We start from the raw sequence: 20,290 nt of genomic DNA, 5'->3' as shown, positions 1-20,290 counted from the left end.
TACAGCCAGATAGAAGGATTGACAAAGCTCTAAATGCCAACATTTTTTCAGCTTATTCCAAGTTGGCCACATGTCTGTGGCTGCACTATGCATATCACAGGCAAAGGAATTACTGTCCAACTGTATTTAGTGAGACAGTTAAAGGAAACTGTTAGACAACTTATTTAGAGTATTAAATTAGACTAGCTGGATTTATCATGGAGAGAAAAAAAAAAAAGCTATGTTCACTTTATTTGGCCATCTTAAGAGCAAACTTTACTATCTTACAGCTTTGGGGCAGTGCACATTTCTAGCAGCACCATGGAGCATCTCTAATGTCTTACTATAGGCTTGGACAATTCTCTGAGTTAAAGTATGAATGTCAGTTTTACACTGTTTCAGAGGCAGGATTATTAACATGGTTAAATCCCAAATTGTTAATCCTGATACTCAACTGTTTTTGCAACAACTGAGACAGGAATATCTACAGGCTTCTGAAGAGGAAAGAGGCCCAATCCAGAGAGCCAAAAGAAAATTATTTTGGCTTAGAATTCACAGGATGAACATGTGAGCAGCCAGGTAGGCCTGGTGAATTCATTATACTGGAATTCATTTTTCTACAGGATACCCAATTTTAATGCCAGTTTTCAGGGCTAAAATATACCTCCTTCCCAAAAGTAGGCAGTTTTAATAAAACATACAAAGGCCATCAAATAGGACTACATATGAAGGTGGTACTATAACTGATAGGACTATGATCACTTTCAGGAGTAAAAATAAGATATTCACTTAGTCCTAAATGTATCCCAAAGATATTTCAGAGATCCTTCCCCAAATTTCTTATAAAAGACAGGCACTCTCATAATTTGTAGTCAGCTACCACTTTAAAGAGTATAGCATGTAAAATTCCAGGAATTCTAACTTAACTCTCAGATATTATGTATGTTTTACAAGTGCAGTGCATAGCAAAGACTATAACAGTACAAACTGAACTGGTTACCTGGGCTAATTCAATTTATCTTAATTTCTGTGAAAAAAATTAAAAGATCTCTACAATGTTGGGGGAAATATGGGAAGAAAAATCCATAGTGCAATTGCGGTAAGCAAAGTAACATGTAATAAGTGATACCCTTCAGAATAAATATGGCTCACTAAGAATCAACTATCATTCATACAGTTTCAACAACACAGCCACCTGTTGCACAGGACAGTTATACACAATTCTACAAGTGGTATTGTTTAAATAGATAACAAACTACATGAAAAAGTATAAAAACAATGATACAATCCCATACATAAACCAGAATGTAGTGTAACTACTTTACATATTTGTTACAAATAATTATCTGAATACTTCAAGTAGTTGAAAAAAAGAGTGGCAGAATCGTCATTCAATGAAAAGCAAATTGCATTAATTTAAAAACAATACATTACAAAGTTAAATACACATTCAAAGTAATGTCCTGATTTATCATTGCTTTCAGTGTTTATTTTAATTCTTAGAATTTCTTCATTACCTGTATTTTACTTTAGCAGATCCACAAAAGTTTTAGACAGAGTTGGTATATGTACCACGTGTGCAATTCCAGTGGGGAAGCTAGCTCATCTAATCTCTCTCTCCATCTTCACTGCTTCCTATGAGAGGAAAAGCCAGAAGACTTAGGTGAGGTACATTTTCTTTATTATTTAAAAATATACTAGGTACTTTCTGTATAAGTTTCCCCTTAATTATTTGCTAGACTTCCCCTAGAATGTAACATTCTGGTTCACTTTCTAAAGCACTGGCTGACGTTTCCCTTTTTAACTTTCATCTACTCCAGCACTGAACATGTGTCACCTACATACAGGTTAAGCAGGGACATCTGCTTAAATCACGCAGTTCAAGGTCATTGTTTAAATCACATGAGAAAGTGCTGTACTCTCTCTGTAACAACTTCTCCTTGATAAATTACTAAGCAGAATGCAAATAAAACATTGATTCATTTTTTATAAAAACTGAAAGGTGGGGGCTTCAATGAGTACTAATAATTTGTGATCTCTTGATACAATATTGCATTTATAATGATAATTTAAAATTATTTGGAGTCTGTCCCTGTTCTATCATTTTTTCTGAGGCACTTGTTACTCAAATGTAAAGCAGAGCACTTTAATACAGGAAGGGCTGTAAAGGAAACTGCTCAGTAAAGAAATCTCATTAGTACCTACACATTACTGTGTACAAGTCTATTGCTAACCCTTTTTTAAGAACTCACAACAGCTCAAGCTCTACAAACATGTTGCAACCCCTCACAGGGTCTCAAGGACATTTTTTTTTTTTTTTAAAACAAGGAGTTAGATTATAAAACAGATTTAGGCTACTACAATAGTCTAACAGCTTCTAAAGCTCCTTAACTAGAGAAATAAAAAGAGTAAAATTATGGCTGGTCATAGAGCTACTGTATAAAAATTCTCAAAAACTCCAAAGGCTCTTAAGATTTTGCTCTTTACAGGTAACATGGTTTGTTTCAAAACTCTAAATAGAGGCCACCAAGGTAGAAATTAGTAGGGTTTTTTGTTTATTTTTGTTTTTTGGGGGCAAGGTGCTTTTTTGTTTGTTTGTTTTTGAAGAGGGGATGATAAACCCAGGGGAACAAACCCAGAACTTTGGCAGTGTTCGTGCACAGGTTTTTCTGGAAAACAATAAGCAACAAAACCACAATTATTTTGATCTAAAATGTTTTCAGCCCCTATATGAAAGGTATTACTAAATGGCTTGTTTAAACAGGAAAGCTATTTAAGATCTTATTATCAGTGGAAAAGTTAGTTACTGTATTGGTAAATCCAAATGAGTACAGGCTGTAACACTAAGGGCTTGTCTACATAAGCTCCCTCCTTCGAAGGGAGAATGGTAATTAGGGTGTTGGGAGTTCATTAATGAAGTGCTGCAGTACATATACAGCACTTCACTAAGCAAATCCCACCCCCCTGCCCCCACTGCAACTTCAAAGTGCCGGCTCGCATCTAGCCACAGCTCACCTACCAGTACTTCAAAGTGCCCAGGGTACTTCAAAGTCCCTTTACTCCTCAAAATTTATAAATTCACAAAATTTTGAGGAGTAAAGGGACTTACGAAGTACCTGGGGCACTTCAAAGTGTTAAACTTCAAAGTGCCAGCTGGCATCTGGCCGCAGCTCACGCACCACTACTTTGAAGTCGCCGTGGGGGGGGGAGGGGATTTCCTTAATGAAGTGCTGCATATGTACTGCAGCACTTCATTAATAAACTCCCGGTACCCTAATTACCATGCTCCCTTCGATGCAGAGAGCTTAGTGTAGACAAGCCCTAAGTTTTATACTACATTTACTGATATTATTTATAGCTACACACTGTCTTTTAATTAACACTTGTTTAAACAAGCTATTAAAAAGCCAACATATTATAAAAATAATAATATATGCTATTTTCTTGAAGGAAATTTAAATCTACTTACCTCCTTGCTCAATATCTGAATCTGTAAGATGTGTGAGAGAAAAACTTGCAATGTTTGCAGGAGTAATAGAGAACCTGGAATAAGGTGATGAGTGTGACCAGTTTTGTTCAAGACTCCGGGAAGGTGGAGGTGGAGAAAAGTACTTAGAAGTGTGAAGTGGTGGCTTAGAACTAATGAGGTTGTTTGCAGGCTTAGCTATAAAAGAGGGTTCTGGAGACGAGAAATCATCATCCCATTCAAATCCTCCACCTAAAATAAAGAATCGGAACTGATCAGGGTACACATAAATTTAAGGTAGTACAAAATAATTAGTTTAAAAAGTAAGCAATGAAAAACTGTAGATTTTGATTTGAAGAGTACTAGTTGGTAAATCACATTCCAGTTCCATAAAAACAAATGCTAGTCAGAAGATGCAATTTCATTTAAAAGTTTAATATCTTAGGAAACTTTTGGGACAACAAATGAATGCTTAAGGAAATCTGAAAGCTAAGAACTTCTGGTGGTAGAATGTACATATCACAGTATAAAAGGCCCTGTAAAATCCTATCATTCTGACCATCACTAGGGTGACCATCCATATCCACCCCACATTGGGCAGGATGGTCCCATATTTGGGATGTCAAAAAGGCATCCCAAATTTTTTTTTTTTTTTTTTTTAAAAAAGGAACTCGTTGTCCTGTATTTGCGCCCTACCCCTAGCCTTAGGGAAGCAGGAGCAGCGTGGGCAGCTGCTGCTTCCCCGGGGCTCCTAGGGAATGCCAGCAGCTGCCACCTCCTTCCCAGCTCCCCAAGGCTTGGAGGAGCAGCCCCTTCCCCCCATATCTCCCTGTCCCATATTTGGCACAGAGAGGCATGGTCACCCTAACCATCACCTTTCGCTTTCTACCATGTCAACTCCAGTTTGATGTTAGGGGATGTTACTGAGCACTGCTATTGAAAGATATTGCTTCTTATTTAAAGAACAGGTAGTGGAACTCAAGTTTTCAACATTACAGAGCATTAAATTGCTAACTAATGGCTTTGAGATATATGACAATATTATGGAGGAAAAAGTAAGTGGAACGGGGAGGCAAGGTAGGAATTCTGATTATTAGAGAATAAGTTGGTTTATTACAACTCTAAATATGTTATGATCCCTATGGCAATTTTTTTGGACATATTCAGAAGTTTCAAACATTTTGTCTTTTTGATATCTCCACTGTGGGTCCCTCTCTCCTAGTGAAGCTTAAGAAGCTATGAACACCCATGCTGTCGTCAAAGATTTTGTTTCCAAGGCCAAGAGAAGCAACAACAGCCCAGTGAAATGAAGTAGGGAAAATATTACTTAAGAAAACCAGAAAGTTTTATATTCTCCCTCTTGCTTCATTAGGCCACTGAAGCTTCTCTAGTATGGCAAAAGGAACTCTTTTCAAACAATTTCAGCAGGGGAGGGAGACATTGTGAAGACGAACTTTTAATTTTTAAGGAAGCACAAAGAACGTTTTCAAATTTTCAAGCAAAAGATATCCAGATTTTTAAACTTTCTTGCTAACATTCATGGTTTTAAGCAGTTGCTTAGGTCACTGGGAACTGGAAAACTCTGCAGAGTCAGTAAAGTCTTCCAGGCTTTAAAGTGTGTCAGAGTAAAATGTATGAGCCCTGATAAAGAGTATCTTATAAAATTGAAATGCTGAAGGCAATGTTATATGGCATATTTATGAATGTTATATTCAATAAAAACATTTAAATTACTACCATAGGACCCAGAGCTAAACCATGATTAAAATATACTGTTAACCAAAAGTACCTTCTTCATCAGTAGAACTTTCTGAATTTGTAAATTTGTTCAAGTAACTGAGACCTGAAGATAGGACAGGTGTGTTAGCAGAGCCTTGGTTGTTTGAGTCTGCTGCACGGTTTCCCAGCTCTTTGGTTGGTGTTTCCTAAGACAACCAAAAAAAAGAAAACTTCAGTTTCTTTATTATGTATGTGATATATAACACACACACACACACACACACACACACACACACGGTTCAAAAACTGTTATTTCCCAAAGCCATTAGACTGTACAGCCTCTCTGCAACTGAGATTGCGGGCAAACTTCAATTTTGTGTGCCTATTTGAATTGAAATATTACGCACTGTAATCCATAGTAAAATTGCACTAATGAACACTACAACGTGTGCAGAAAGCATGAATTTTTAATCTATCCTTCCCATCTATTGTTCTCTATTTAGAGAGAGTCCACACAAGTGTGCAGCACTGAAGTGTAAGAGTTTTAGCCTGACCATCTTCCCTGAATGGAACTATTTAATTTGCAAAATCCATCTTTCAGTTCTTCCTACCACTATTCAGGCTTGTCTACACTTTCTCCCAACTTCAAAGGGGGCACATTAATCAGGGTGACAAGAGACTACTAATGAAGTGCTGTGGTGAATACGCAGCACTTCTTTATGCTAATTCTCCCCTGTGGCAACTTCGAAGACTCAAACTTTTGAGGAGCGAAAGGACTTTGACGTAGCATAGGCACTTCCAAGTGCCTGCAGCTACACGCATGCCAGCACTTCAAAGTTTAAAGCTTCGAAATTGCCGCAGGGGAGAATAAGCCTAACGAAGTGCTGCGTATTCACTGCAGTACTTCATTAGTAATCTCCCATCGCCCTGATTAACATACCCCCTTCGAAGCCGGGGGTAATTGTAGACCCAGCCTTTCAGTTCTATCCTTTAATAATACTTGAGACAGAGACATGGTAAGCATAGTACATAAAAAAGTTACTGACATGTAATTAGTGAAAATGAGAAATAAAACTAATTATTGGTAGAGATATAGCTCTAAGACCGGGTCTGCAACCTGTGGCCGTGTCTACACGTGCCCCAAACTTCGAAATGGCCACGCAAATGGCCATTTCGAAGTTTACTAATGAAGCGCTGAAATGCATATTCAGCGCTTCATTAGCATGCGGGCTGCCGCAGCGCTTCAAAATTGACGCGCCTTGCCGCTGCACAGCACATCCAGACAGGGCTCTTTTTTGAAAGGACGCCACCTACTTCGAAGTCCCCTTATTCCCATGAGCTCATGCAAATGTAACCTTGGATTTTATTAAGTCGTCAAACATTTATATTGTGTTTGTGCTGGACGAAGTTGAAGAATCACAGGCATCACATTAAGAAGAAAATACCTGAGTTCAGGTACTAAGCTATTCTTCTGTGATCAAATGTAATAATTTAGTTTAGCTTCATCAGATACATGTATCACCACCCTTGGTGGGTGAAATGTAGTGAATAGCTAGTCTGAAATTGTATATTTATGATACTTGAATTGGAAATTTACTACAATTCAAATCGTCTAGTTAAATATAAAAATGGAAATATTTCTACCATCAGTAAAAGAACAATCCTGATCTATAAAAAAAATTTGTAATGTACATTAAAAGGAGGCTTGACTAATAAACTGCTTGTAAAAGGTGTCAAAATGACAATGTTAAAGACCATAGTCTTCCATCCAACACACCCTGTGGTTGATCAAGCTCTCTCAGACACTATGGCTACATCTATAATTGCTCCCTTCTTCGAATGGGGCATGGTAAATCAGATTGATGGGAGATTACTAATGAAGTGCTATATATGCATCATTAGAAATCTCCCATCAACCTGATTACCCCTTCAAAGAAGGGGGCAAGTGTAGACACAGGCTATGTAAAGCAAACTACATTCACTTTATAAGTAATTTGCCCCAATCCACTGCGCTGACCCTTGGAAAGAAACTCAAAAGGTCCTTGCCAAATGTGCATAAAGGTTCATTAGTTTTTAATTAAATGAGTATCTAATTCTTAACACCTTGACAATCAAAGCTTGCAGGTGAGCCATCTTCAATTGGGGGTTTTAAATTTTTTTTTAAAAGGACGTGATCAAAATTTAAGTTCAAGAATTCAGTGCCAAATAATTAAGAGGTCAAAATACCTGATCAAACAGATAGACTGTGACATCATCAAAGAACGTTACTGCCTTTTTCTCACTTTTCCAATACTCAGAGGTCCTGTCATGATTAAGAGACTTTGGAAGTTTCAGCAGGCTTCTCAGATGCTTTCCATCATCTTTATCAGAAAGAATCTCTGGCACTTGATGCACAGTTTCATCTTCACTATCAGAGCTAAGACTACGCATATGGAAAGTTCTCATATCATCCTCAGAATCATCACTGTTTTCATCTTCTTCATCTGCATCATCTCCATCCTCTGATGAATCAAGCATTCCAGAAACATCAAGTTTACCAAGGTATTTTCCTTCTATATCAGGCTCTTTTAGTTTAGGTCCTTCAATGTGGCACAAGGAGTTTTCAGTATCAGTATTAGTGCCAACACAAGAGACATTTCTGCAGAATTCCTCATGTAGTTTAATTTCATCCCTGTTTTGTTCTGAATTTATTGCAAATATCAGAGTTTCTTTACTCCATTTTTCAGGACTCACCTGCATTGTTATATCTGTCTGCTGTGTCCCCAACTTGTCATGTAATTTTAATTGTGTGTCTAAATTACTGGGGTCCTCGTAATCCTTTATTTGCCTGTGCTTCAACTGTTTATCGTCAAAACAATAATAATCTTCACTTTTATTCTTTTCTATGCTGGAAGAAGTGCTACAAGTATCTACTGTTAGTACTGGAGAGTCCGCTGATTTACTTGCAATCTCTTCTGTTTTTTTGTCTGGCTCAGAATCATTATCAGAAAAATAGGCAGAGTCCCTGTAAGAGCTCTGATTTCCATTAGCAAAATTCATTGTGCTTATTTCAAATTTACTATTGCTATTGACTGAATCTGAGCAAGCTGTTTCTGCAGAAACAACGATTACTGGATTGACTGACAAATCACCATCATTCCTACCACCACCAACACATAATGCAGTTTCTGTGTTAGACACGTCAACAGGAAGATGGGAAGACCATTCTGGAGATTCCAGATTTTCAGTCTCATAGCCACTATCAGCAGGTTTATCAGGTGGCAAAAGTTTCTGGGGACTCTGAGCCACTAAAGACTCTAATACATCATTCACATCTAATGAATCCATAGAGTCAGGTGTTTTTATGGATTGTTCCAAAGTCTGTGAGAGAGATGATGAGACGTCTTCCACCAGATGATCTTGACTTGCACAGTTTGATGACATGTCAGATTTTGAAGTCACTTGTTTAAGAGCATCACTGTATTTTTGCAGATTATTTGAAGTTTCATTGTTCGCCAGTAAAACCCCATCTAATACAGATTTATTCTGTAAATCATAGTTCATAGATTCCTTATTAGTATTTCCTTTCTCCACTCCAAGGTTTCTATCCCAAGAAATGTCATCATAAGTAACAAGTGTTTCATTTTTTTTTTGTCCCTCAGACTCTTTAGTTTCATGTGTGACACCCAAGTTTCCAGTACTGGATTGTATTTCAATGAGAACTTCTTCAATGCCTCGTTCCTTTCCTTGACAAAGACTATCACTAACACTGGGGGATGAGTTTTTATCCACTCCTTCAAATAAAAAATCACCACCACCTTTCAGTATGGAGAGGTTATGATGTTTATCTTGAGACTTCTCATCTGTTACAGGTGAAGCAGTAGGCACCTGCATTTCTGTAAGAGACTGAAGCAGAATACTCCCACCTTCATCTGCAGGTACATGGACAATGTGATCTTCTTTGCTCCCTGTTTTAAAATGATCATGCAATAAAAAAAAGTCTGGTGTATTTTTAGCCAGTTTTAGCTCATTGTTCAGAGAGTTTCGATTTGATGTTTCGGATAAATTTTTAAAATCTGATTTTTGACTGATATCATCCTGGTAATCTTTGTTAGTCACTATCCCCTTTAATAAATTCTTCTGTTGAAGAAACACAAAATTATCAGAGAGTTCTTCTACAGACAGCAGGCTAAAATCAGACTCTTTCACATCTTCATACAAGGAAACAGCCTCATTTTCAGAAATACAGCAAGAACTCTCCTTATCGGGAAAACTGACTGCTTTTGGTACCCCTACACTTAAAGCTTTTGGCTTAAATTCAACATGAATATCATTTAGTTCAGTTAAGTCAAATATATTTCTGTTATTTATCGATTCCTCTGCTCTGTCAATATCACTGAATATATTCTGGAAAGGGCTTTCAGGACCATGCAAAACCTCATCTTTAGGATCTCTGTTACAGTGGAAAAACTCCCCATCTATGCTTGATTCTTCAGTATTAAGATCCTTGGGAACTATGAAGAGAGAATTCTTCTCCTGTATATCTTCTTGATGATCAACTTCTGTTGTTAGTACAGCTGCCTGACTATCAAAATTCATACTACTGTCCCCACCTTTTTCTTCTAATTGGATATAGTAATCACTTCCAAGAGAACGTTTGTGAGCATCAAAAACAGGAAGTACCCCAGGTACATTAAGTGATGCTTCCTGACCATTTTCCTCCTGTGTTCCAGATTGTGGCTCTGAAAGTGACCTTTCAAAGACCTCAACTGGAAAGAAAATATTTGTGTATGCCATCGCTTCATCAGGATTCACCTGACCACATTCATCAAAATGATCATGTTTAGCTTCCTCCCAGATATACTCAAAGCTGAGTCCCTGACTTGTTTCTGTTACAGTGAGGACTTCTTCCATTTCATGGCCAAGTCGATCTCCTGTGAAATGATCTAGGATAGGAAATGCAGAGTTATTTGATTCTCTGTTGGACATATTTGGCTTGAGAGCATTCCACTGCTGTTCAAAATCTATCTCAGAATTCCTTTGGCTTTGCATGCGGAGATACGTTAAAAGTTTGTGTACTTCCTCTGCTGTTGGTCTCTTATCTGGAGGTAGCCAGCAGAACTGTAGAACTTCATACCTGTGATAAAGAAAAGGATATTTTTAACAGCTACCATACATAAAAATAACTGCATCCCCCTTTAATTCACTTCACCTACTTTACATCAAGCAGTTAAACTCCAGATTTATTTTTTTTTTAGTATTGGTATATTTTGAAAAAAATGGTTCTCTTATCTGTCGCAATTCCTTTTGCTTGGTATTTAAAAACACTTTTCCAGAAACATACAAATATGCAGCTCTTCTGACTTATTGCTGACAGTATAAAAATTACAATGTTTGAGAAACCTCTAACAAGTCATTTGTTTTGTTTTTGGTTTTTTTTTTTAAATATAAAGAAAAATTACCATCTATCAGAATATGGTTGTTCCAGACGTGGCTTAGAAAGTTTAACAAGTTTCTCTTTTATGACATGGGTTAGAACTTGTCTGTCAGAAAAGTGTGAATAAGGCTGAGCAGCATTGTCAAAGAGCTCCCATAGTGTTATACCCAGTGACCTGAAAAAGAGAGAGAGAGAACCATTTTCTATTCAACACAAATAATAAAATATTGTTTAAGTACTGTACAATGGTGCTAGATGGCATATACACATTCCCATAAGATTATAATCAAGATCAGTTTTGTTTTATGTGGTGCACAGAGCATCCCAACAATTTTACAGATTCCAGCTTTTACCAAACCCTCCTCTTCTCAAGAACATAATACAGGCATGTACATAAGACACCTACAATTCAGCCTCTTGTAACTCACCAAAAATTAAAATCTTTAGCTTCTGGAACAGAAGAGCCTTAAGGGAGTTCTTCTACAAGATTGATTTTTTATTTAAGTCCTGTAATATTGAGGGGGTTAGCCTATCTCACTGAGTTGCATTGAACAAGCTGGTTTCAAGTGTGAAATGCAGCATGTCTTGCTCAGCTACGTAAAATAAATGTTACAAAAAAGTCACAATGAGGCAGAAACAAATACAGTGACTCAACACTCATCTATCTAAAATGTCTATTTAGAGCAATTTATCTCTTAAAAGATGAGGAAATGTCACCCTGCCAACCAGCTCTCTTATCCCCACCTCTCCAAAAAACCCAGAAACATTATATACTAGTAATATTAAGAGTTCATGCTTATCTAAAATAATTCTCAACTATATAACCTTATATAGTGCATAGAAAAGCCACCAGAGTTTCACCTGGAATACTTAGAAGTTTAACTGTACGGGCTCATAATAGCACAATGTCTTATCTGAGGATCTGATATGTGAGATGAACAGACAATATAAACTGAGGCTTGCAACTACTACTGTCCCAGGACCACCTGCTTTCTGGTCAGTGCAATAAAACGAATCACATTATTCTGCTAATCAGTGCAATTTATTCTAGTGTCTAGGTACAATTAAAAAAAAAAAAAAAAAATCAAATCAGGATTCCAGGTAAAAAACTTGAAAGCACTTAAGTGATTCAGTGGCCAAAGTCCCCTTTTCAAAGTAATTTAGAAGTCTAAATTTCACTGAAAGAAATGACACTTTGAAGACAAAACTGGGGTGATTTCAAAAAAATTATCCATTGCCTTGCTTCTCTGCAGCCCAAGCTTAATCGATGGCAACAACCAGCATAAATGGGATCAAGTGAACCTATTTAACTTCAGTGATTTGAGATGAATGGAATACAGTAAACTCTTTCATATCTGGTAGCTCCAGGACCTGGAACTTGCCGGATATGCAAATATTCTGGTTACTAGAGAGAAGCTGGGGGGAGGCACAGGCATGGGTCTCTGGGTCGTTGGGTCTTCCCCCGCTCCAATAACAAAGTTAATCTGCCCACAGGCACTCCACTGCCAGCTCCTGCTCACCGCTGTCCCTACCTTGTTGGTGGGACAGTATGGAGCTGCTTGAAGATGGCAGCTGGGGACTCTGGGTGGTGGACACGAGGCAGGAGAGTGAAGGAGCCCACTAGCTGCATACACAGGCACACAGAAGGATGCAGGTTGGGCACTGAGCAGGCTGGCCCCAAGGGGCAGGGCGTTGCTTGCACACTCCATAATTCACAAACCCCAGCCATAATGCAACTTCTCTCTGCTCCTATCCAGTGTCCGCTGTCCAGAGCTTCAGTTGTAAGTTATGCTGGTTATTTGAGTGTTCCAGCTACTCAAAAACCAGATGACGTTTACTGTATTGTGGAACACAACTATTAAAGCTTTACTAATGTATTGCACAAAGGCCACATATGATCCAGGGATAATATTTTGACCAGCAATATCCAAACTTACTACATCATCTATGACAATTAACTTACTGGCCAAATCATTTGTATCATTTCTTATTAACTGGTGGCAAATGTTTGCCTTGTACACAACAAGTATTTCTTTCACAACTGAATGTAAACACCTATTTTGTTACATATTTCCATAATTGTATTTTGATGTTATAACAATAAATTTGCTGTTAAGTGGTTAAGTACAATTAATCTGTAAAATTCCTTCAAAATGGACAACAGCAGAATATTAAAGCAAGCACATCAAGCCAACAGTTCAGTCAGTGCATTCTTTACAATGAAAATACATTGAATAATAATTGTGTATTTTATACTGAAAAAAAAATGTATGAACTCCAATTCTTTCAATTATTTAAGTTTAGTACATACCAGATGTTACTATACTTGGTTGGCTCTGCTGCTAACAATCTATCTTGAAAGCTTGTTACTAGCTCAGGTGCAATCCATCGAAGGGGAACAAACTTCTCCTCTGTCTCAACATAATCCTCCTAGGAATGACAAGAAGAAAACCAAAATAAAAGCTAACCCAAGGTTAATGCTTTGTTGGGGCTGCGAGGTTTGGTTTTTAATTTATCTCCCTGATTTCACTAATTAAAGAAATTTGTAGTAACTTCCCTTCTTCACAATATTTTTTTTCCGGTAGAAGGGCAAAGATATTCTCTGAAGCTTTTAAATCCTTTTATGAAATTATTACACAGAGAATAAGTGATAGACAACCTTCTTACCATAAGAAGGTAATTTTCTGTGCTGCACAGGTGTGCCAATGTAACAAGAATCTCTGATGCAAGTGCTTATCAAAGTTCTATCAATTTGTATTGAGAACAGTTCTCAGCATATTAAAAACACCTATCCAGTCAATAAGGTTAGCCATTTTTTTCTTTGCTTTTGTAGCCTCATCTCACCATGCATTTCACAATCAGTTCAGTCATGCTCTTGCATCAGTTCTCTAGTAAGCAATGTCACTGTGTTAAAAATCAGTTAAGCTTTGTATTTCCTGTATTTGTAAAGCATCTGATCAAAATAATAACCCCATGAAAAAAGCAATCTCATAAAATACTGATTTATAACCTGAATGTGTTCAGTCCAAATACATTTGATATACTTTTAAAGTTGCTCTGAATCTCTTTAAAATGGATTTAGTCAAAGAAAACACACACATACTTACCTTGTATCTAGTGAATCCTATTCCATAATCTCCTACTTTTACATTTAAATCAGATGTAAGAAAGCAATTCCGTAAGGCTAAATCACTGGAAAACAGAGTATGATAATGAGACCAAAAAACAAGACAAATGGCTATTCAATACTAGTTTGAGAGAAAAATCAATAACTGGGCTAATATAATGAAATTTCAATTTAATATCAGACAAATTAGAGCTTAAAAGTTCAATCATGATGTTAAATGCACAAAATTCTACAGAAAATGCGATCACAAGAAGTAATTAAGAATATTTACATACCCTTTTTCAGTACTATTTTTGTTTATATTTTCATTGCATTTCAGAATCACAAGTCAACAACAGATCACATGATGTTGAACAGTGGAAAAAATTTATGCTTCTGTCAACCTCTTTCTAGAGGTGTAAGTAGAGTGCTATTTTTCTGCCAGCACTTGCCAGTACCAAGTACTGGCACCTTGACAGCCCCAGGATTTGGGGACAGAGGGACCCCTGGCAGCCCCACAGCAGGGAGTCTGCTGGGGCGTGGAGCCCCACTGGTAGACCCAGCTGCAGGAACCCTGGCAGGGGAGAGAGAAGGGGGAGACAGCTGAATACCAGCTCCTCTTCTTTTACAAAAAAAAAGACACTGTATAACAATGGATGTACTAAGAAGCTATCCCTCTCTCTTCATTAATATCTACTCTTTATAGACTTATTGAGTCAGATTTACTTTTATGGTGCCTGGAGCTGCAAACAACCCCTTGTTATTCCACCCCACCTCACTATACCCCCAGACATTCAACAGAAGCAAGGCAGATGGGGATATCCTCCAATGAAAGCAAGGCTAGTGCTTCTAAAGGCTCTTCGCAAGGAAGAAGGCTGCAGAGGGCATACTTTCAATCAGCAACTTCTATGATCTGTCACTGACCAGGCACTAGCCTATTATGTGCCTTATTCACAGGGCAGGATGTGGCTGAATTGTGCTGTCACAACTGGAATTTGTTGTCATATGCTGTGTATGAAGTTAAGATATTAGAAATTTTAGCAATCCTGGGGTGAAATGTTCTTGCTTCTGTAATTCCAAAAGATGTTCTGCTATCAGTATTTGTTTTTTCCTCCAAGAAATCTTAAAGTTATTCTACCAAAAAAAGGTAAAATCTACCAATCCGGTTACTTTGAAGATTCCCACTACTACTGGTTTAAAAAAAATTTTGCAATCAGATGTGGGCCTTGTTTATTAGTACACAAAGACAGACATTTCAGAGCATACTGTTAACTGAAAGCCCTTCTCAACATATTTTGGGTATCAGGTCTCTGAATATTTTCTGAAAATACAAAATCTAGAGAGAAAACAAAATACCATTTAAATCAGAGATTATAGGAAATTGACAGCAAACTGCCAAACTAAAGACAAATGTCAGGATTTCCAATAATGAATAATCAGTGTGGTTAAATAATCTACCATAGTTGAATAATACTGTAACTTCCCAGCAAGCTTTGCTCCAAATGACCACACTGCACCTTGAAACAAGAGGGACAGCAGAAGGAGAGAATTTGGCTGGGGGAATGAAGGGAACAACGCTCTATGGCTGTGGTGTGAGAAGAGTCAAATTGCTGGGGGGAAAAAAAAAAGGAGACAAGTGGCATTGCTGACTCATTCCCCTAAAATTTGGATAGCGTAAGCATTTGAAAGGGGCAGCTCATGCAGTGAAACCCCCATTCAGACAGACCAGGCTGAGGCAGCACCGGTGCTCTTTCCTACTTGGGTGCTGAAATACCTACCTTGGTCGACACCTGCTGTGGACACCATTATAAAGAGGGGCTGACAGATTTTTAACCTTACCACTAGATTGAGCTAGATAGAGTTGTGGGGTTTTCTTCCCTACACCAGGTTCAGGAAGGGTTTTGTTGACACCCATGAATTGTCATAGCTCATATAATGAATGGGATGAATGGTCAGTGCAGGTACTCAGTCATTACTGTATTTTACTCCATAAAAAGGCATACAGTGACTGGATAAATAGCTTGGTTAAAGTCCTTTAAAAAGAGATGCTGATTAAAGAAATTATTCTAAAGTTGGAAGTGTGGTGTTTGGAGCTCCAACAATTGCTTTGGTAGGGAGCCAAGTCCCTTTTCTTACAGCCCAGATTAATTATCCTAGGAGCAATCCAGCAATGGATTGGCTAGGGCACCTGGATGGAAGAATGGGAGGGAAACCGGCAGAAACTGAATGAACAGGAGGTTACGCACAACGTGCACTTCCATCTGCAGAGTTGTAGCCTGATTAAAAGTTATATCAAGTATCTCCTGGCCTTTTGTCAGTATAGCTGTACAATAAAAAGTAATGAACTCATTTTACTGAGCATTATAAACAAAGTTCAAAATGCAGCAATCACTACCCCCTTTGTGGGCTTAAACTACACAAAAAGTTGCTTGTAATAAACTATGTTCAGTCATGAATACCACCGACAAGTAATGCATCATATCAGTTCTTCTGTCTTAACTAAAAATACCCTCTTACTTGACACACCTAGCATTTCATTTTGCCATGGTAACTGTTCCTCTCAAAACTGAAGATACAATCTAGGTTTTAGATAACAGACACAAACATTTGAAATGGTTTTCAAAGAAGCACAATTTAGTAAAGGAACCAAACAAAATTTCCATAATGATTAAGTTACACTTAAATTCTTGTCAATATAAATATACCATAAACAATTTAAATATATCCTACACCCATGAAAAGGCAGTGTATTTAAGCCACAAGGGGAAGAAAAAGAAAAATCAGAGGTGCATAGAAACTGCCTCCCCAGAAAACACGACAAAAACCTTAGGGAAACAACATTACTCATATCCAGTTTCCATCATAAATGCATCACATATGCATATGATCAGTAAGGTGGCTATAAGATGGTACAGGTAATGATAGTAAGTCAGCAGCAGGTTTATAAAAGATTCCACACAAAAATATTACTTCTAAACCTGTTGCCTTTTGACAATATCTTTAGCAATTGTCATCACTTGACAGCTTGTCAATCCATTTTAAACACTTATCTTGACACCCACAAGACAAGAAATTCCAATCAGATTTCAGGCAATCATAGCTGGAAAAACACCTGGAAGAGAATATTAGTAGAATACAATTCTAGCTGCTTGAATTTACCACTAACAACAAAATCACTGATGCTGGAGCTTTACCACATACTCTGACAGCATCAGGATAGTGTTGCCAGAAATAAACATTTGCAATGACAGTCTTGCAGATCCACAGGCAGCTATCTACCAAACTTAACTACATTTTGCAAGAAAAATAAAAAACTACTACTATTTATCCAATAATTGTAAAACCATTGTTTGTGTTACAGCACCATAGCTCATTGTGGCAGTAGACTACTTGCAGTACTATTAAAGTCATTACTGTATTTAAAACTGTTAAATGTAGATTTTAAGTAAAGCTTTTTCCTTGTCAGGGAATCTTGGAAGATGTAACGGCCTTCATCTAGTCATCCTCAGCTTAGGACTCCAGTTTTTATATTCATGCCTCTATTCTAAAATATAAACCTTTTCCTAACCCACTACTTTTCTTGGCAGCGAAATGCATTTTGGAGCTCATCAACATGGTTCCTAAATTGCTGGAGGAATTGTAGCAGTGATGTGGTACTCCCAGCGCCAAGGATAGAAAGACTGAGCCCAGAAGTCAGCCATAATTCTGCTGCAACTTCATACAGTGGGTCAAATCAGTTGTCCCCATTCCTGGACCATCTCAGACACATCACCATCAAATTGGGTGGAGATGCATTTCTCTACTTTAGTCTTCATTAAAAGTTAATTGTAACTCAACAAGGGGGAAGGAACAAGTTAGAACTGGGAAACAAGAGGTTAAGAACAGATAAGGAACACATATTCAAAACAGCAGGGCACGATGAAAGTCACCTTAGGACACAAAAGGAACCTGTGGAAACAAACAATCTCAGAACTGATAGCAATTATCTTCAAGAACTTCTCAAGGTCTGAGTGTACTAGAGCAAAGCTAATACAGTACCTATCTTTAAAAAGGGGAACAAAGAGGACAAAGGGAATTAGAAACCAGTCAGCCTAATATCTGGAAAGATACTGGAACAAATCATTAAACAAATCAATCAATTTGTGTGCACATGGGGCAGAAGTGGGGGTGGGGGAAACTTCCACAACACAGTGGGGCACTCAGGCAGGCATCCTACCTGATGCAGCCCCAGCCAGGCTGCTCCCAGAAGCAGCCAGCTGCCTCTGCAAGAACATCTCTGCTGCCTTTTGAGGTGAGAGGGTCAGCAAGTCTCCACGCATTACTTCTGCTCCCTGGGCACCATCCTTACAGCTTCCTTCTGGCCAATGGGAGCTGCACGGGCAGTATTTGTGGGCCTGGGCAGCACGCAGAAAGTCACAAGAGGCACACGCAGACAGGTTTGCTGGCAGCAGTGGCATGGGCTCCACTGTGCAGCCCTCTAGCGGCCAACCAGGTCCATATTTAAGACTTTGTTTTTATAAGTGCCCCCAAGCCAGGGCCAAAGTCTGTATCTTGAATCCCCTTCTGCACCCCAGCCACCTGCCCCAAAATCTGAACCTTCTCCTGGATGCAAACTCCCTCCCAGATCCTACATACTTTCCTATACCTCTTCCCCAGGTCAGAACCCTTTTGTGGGCCCAGATTCCCTCCCAGACCCTGCAACCCTGCCACATACCCTGATCCAGGTCAGAACCCCTTTCTTTTATCCAAATTCTCTCCCAGATCCCACACCCCCTCCTCTACCCCAATTCCCTGCACAGAGACAGCATTGGTTTGGCATGATTGGTCCTTAACAAATCTATCTATTTCCTCCTTTGACAGGGTTACTGGCTTAAGGGAAGGTGGAAGCTTGGAGGAGACATTTTTATTTTAGTAAGGCTTCTGTCACACTGGCTACATGACTGTCCCCTGCTCCTTTAAAGTCCTCTGACCAGCACTCATACCGGCCACCATCATATATGCCTCTTGCCTTCTCCCCTGATGGAGGCCAGGGCCATCCTTACCCACGCACCAAATATGCAATTGCATGGGGCATCTAAAAAAATCTGGGGCACCATGGGTCTTAAATGACCTCCCACCCACCTCCTACCACCTCTGTTCTGTGGCTCTGCTTCCTCCAGAGAAAATCTGATCAATTTAAAAAAGTGAAAAAGCCAGCCCGCTGTATTAGCAGAACACTGAACCTGTGAAAGAGCCAATCAATTGGTAATGAAGCCATTTAACAGGCATCTGCCAGCCCCAGTTTCTGAATTTACTATATTAGTCTACAGGACCTTCGTTTAAAATCTGATTTAAAAATATTTCATTAATGTGTTACTGAAGATTATAAAAAACATGTCTTAAAAAAATAAATTGTCCCTACCGCAGCTGCCATTGGACATAGGGGTGCCAGTTTAATAGTACTGCCCAGGGCCCCATAAATCCTAAAGTTGTCCCTGCCTGAGGCTGCAGGTTTGTATCTCAGGGAATGCCTGTATTTTACTCACTGACAGAAAAAAGTTGTTTCTATTTTCTCTTTAAGATGCACATTTGAACTACTTACATGGTTTATAATATTGCAAATACACTAAAAGAAGCATCTCAAATTCAGGATTGAATTGGTCCAGTGGCATTTAAGCAACATTGCACTGGAAATCTTGAATCTAAGGAAGAGGAAGTCCCAGGCTTCTGGCCAGTTGAAGCCTGGGAATGGCATATTATATTAGAACTACAGCTAAAGAATCATGATCGGACTTGAAGGTGGCCTGACTTGCTATTGCTGAATGTGTGACCACTAAAAACACAGAAGTAAGCCTCTCCCTGAGACACAAGATTAACCGAGATATTCTCTTGCATTTAGTTTAATTATAAATGAATGATTTTTTTCCCCCACTTTCAAACACTATTCCATGCACTAGGTGCTGTTTGTTCAGCCAGCCAGGAAAGAAAAAAACTACTTTTTCTAAGACTAAAAATAGTACAATAAAGAACTTTCACATATTACTTCATATAATCTTTTGAAGCTCTATTCAACTCTGATTACTGAGTAAAAGTTAAATTTGAAGAAAAGTGTTCTAAAATTCCAATGCAAATTAAGAGGAATCGCATCCGCTTAAAGGCTGAAATTGGCTAAAAGACCAATTTACCTCAACTCTTCACCCTACCAACAAAATATAACAAAAAGAATTGGATCTAATGCAAACCATTTAGCTTATAATGCAATCTTAATCAGTTTACTCCATTGAAGTAAAGAAACCGATTAATGGTTTCATTGAAGTTAAATCTCTAAGTTTTAAGAGCTTGCATAATAAAAGTCTACAGTTCTACAGGTAAGTCTTGCACTTAACTGCAGATTTTTAAAAAATGAAAACAATTTTTGAATTGACATGAAAACTTACTTCGCAGTTACTTCGATTTACTATTTAGTTGAGCCAGGTTGTTTTGGACCACATGCGGGCCCCTCTAGGGTCAAATTTGATCGTCCAGCACTCCCTGTTCCCCAGGGATGCCAGATAAGGAAGCTTTTATTGTAATAAGCTTCATGGACTATGCTAAGTACGTACATAAGTCTTGACAAAATTTATTA

The 20,290-nt window shown here is 38.3% G+C and overlaps 1 protein-coding gene across 1 annotated transcript in view; it reads right to left on the bottom strand.

Moving 5' to 3' along the window:
- Positions 1 to 205: 205 nt before the first annotated feature.
- Positions 206 to 20,290, bottom strand: part of LMTK2 (lemur tyrosine kinase 2) — a 68,982-nt gene continuing 48,897 nt past the window's right edge. The window contains exons 8-14 of the mRNA XM_075010550.1: positions 13,688 to 13,772; positions 12,892 to 13,010; positions 10,606 to 10,755; positions 7,391 to 10,280; positions 5,235 to 5,370; positions 3,449 to 3,697; positions 206 to 1,614 (exon numbers count right to left, since the gene is read on the bottom strand). Coding sequence (XP_074866651.1) covers positions 1,586 to 1,614; positions 3,449 to 3,697; positions 5,235 to 5,370; positions 7,391 to 10,280; positions 10,606 to 10,755; positions 12,892 to 13,010; positions 13,688 to 13,772 — 3,658 coding nt within the window. The 3' untranslated portion in view covers positions 206 to 1,585. The remainder of the gene's footprint in view (positions 1,615 to 3,448; positions 3,698 to 5,234; positions 5,371 to 7,390; positions 10,281 to 10,605; positions 10,756 to 12,891; positions 13,011 to 13,687; positions 13,773 to 20,290) is intronic.

This window comes from Carettochelys insculpta, chromosome 16, assembly GCF_033958435.1.
Source record: "Carettochelys insculpta isolate YL-2023 chromosome 16, ASM3395843v1, whole genome shotgun sequence".
Lineage (NCBI taxonomy): Eukaryota > Metazoa > Chordata > Testudines > Carettochelyidae > Carettochelys > Carettochelys insculpta.
This window is presented reverse-complemented; position numbering and strand designations above follow the sequence as displayed.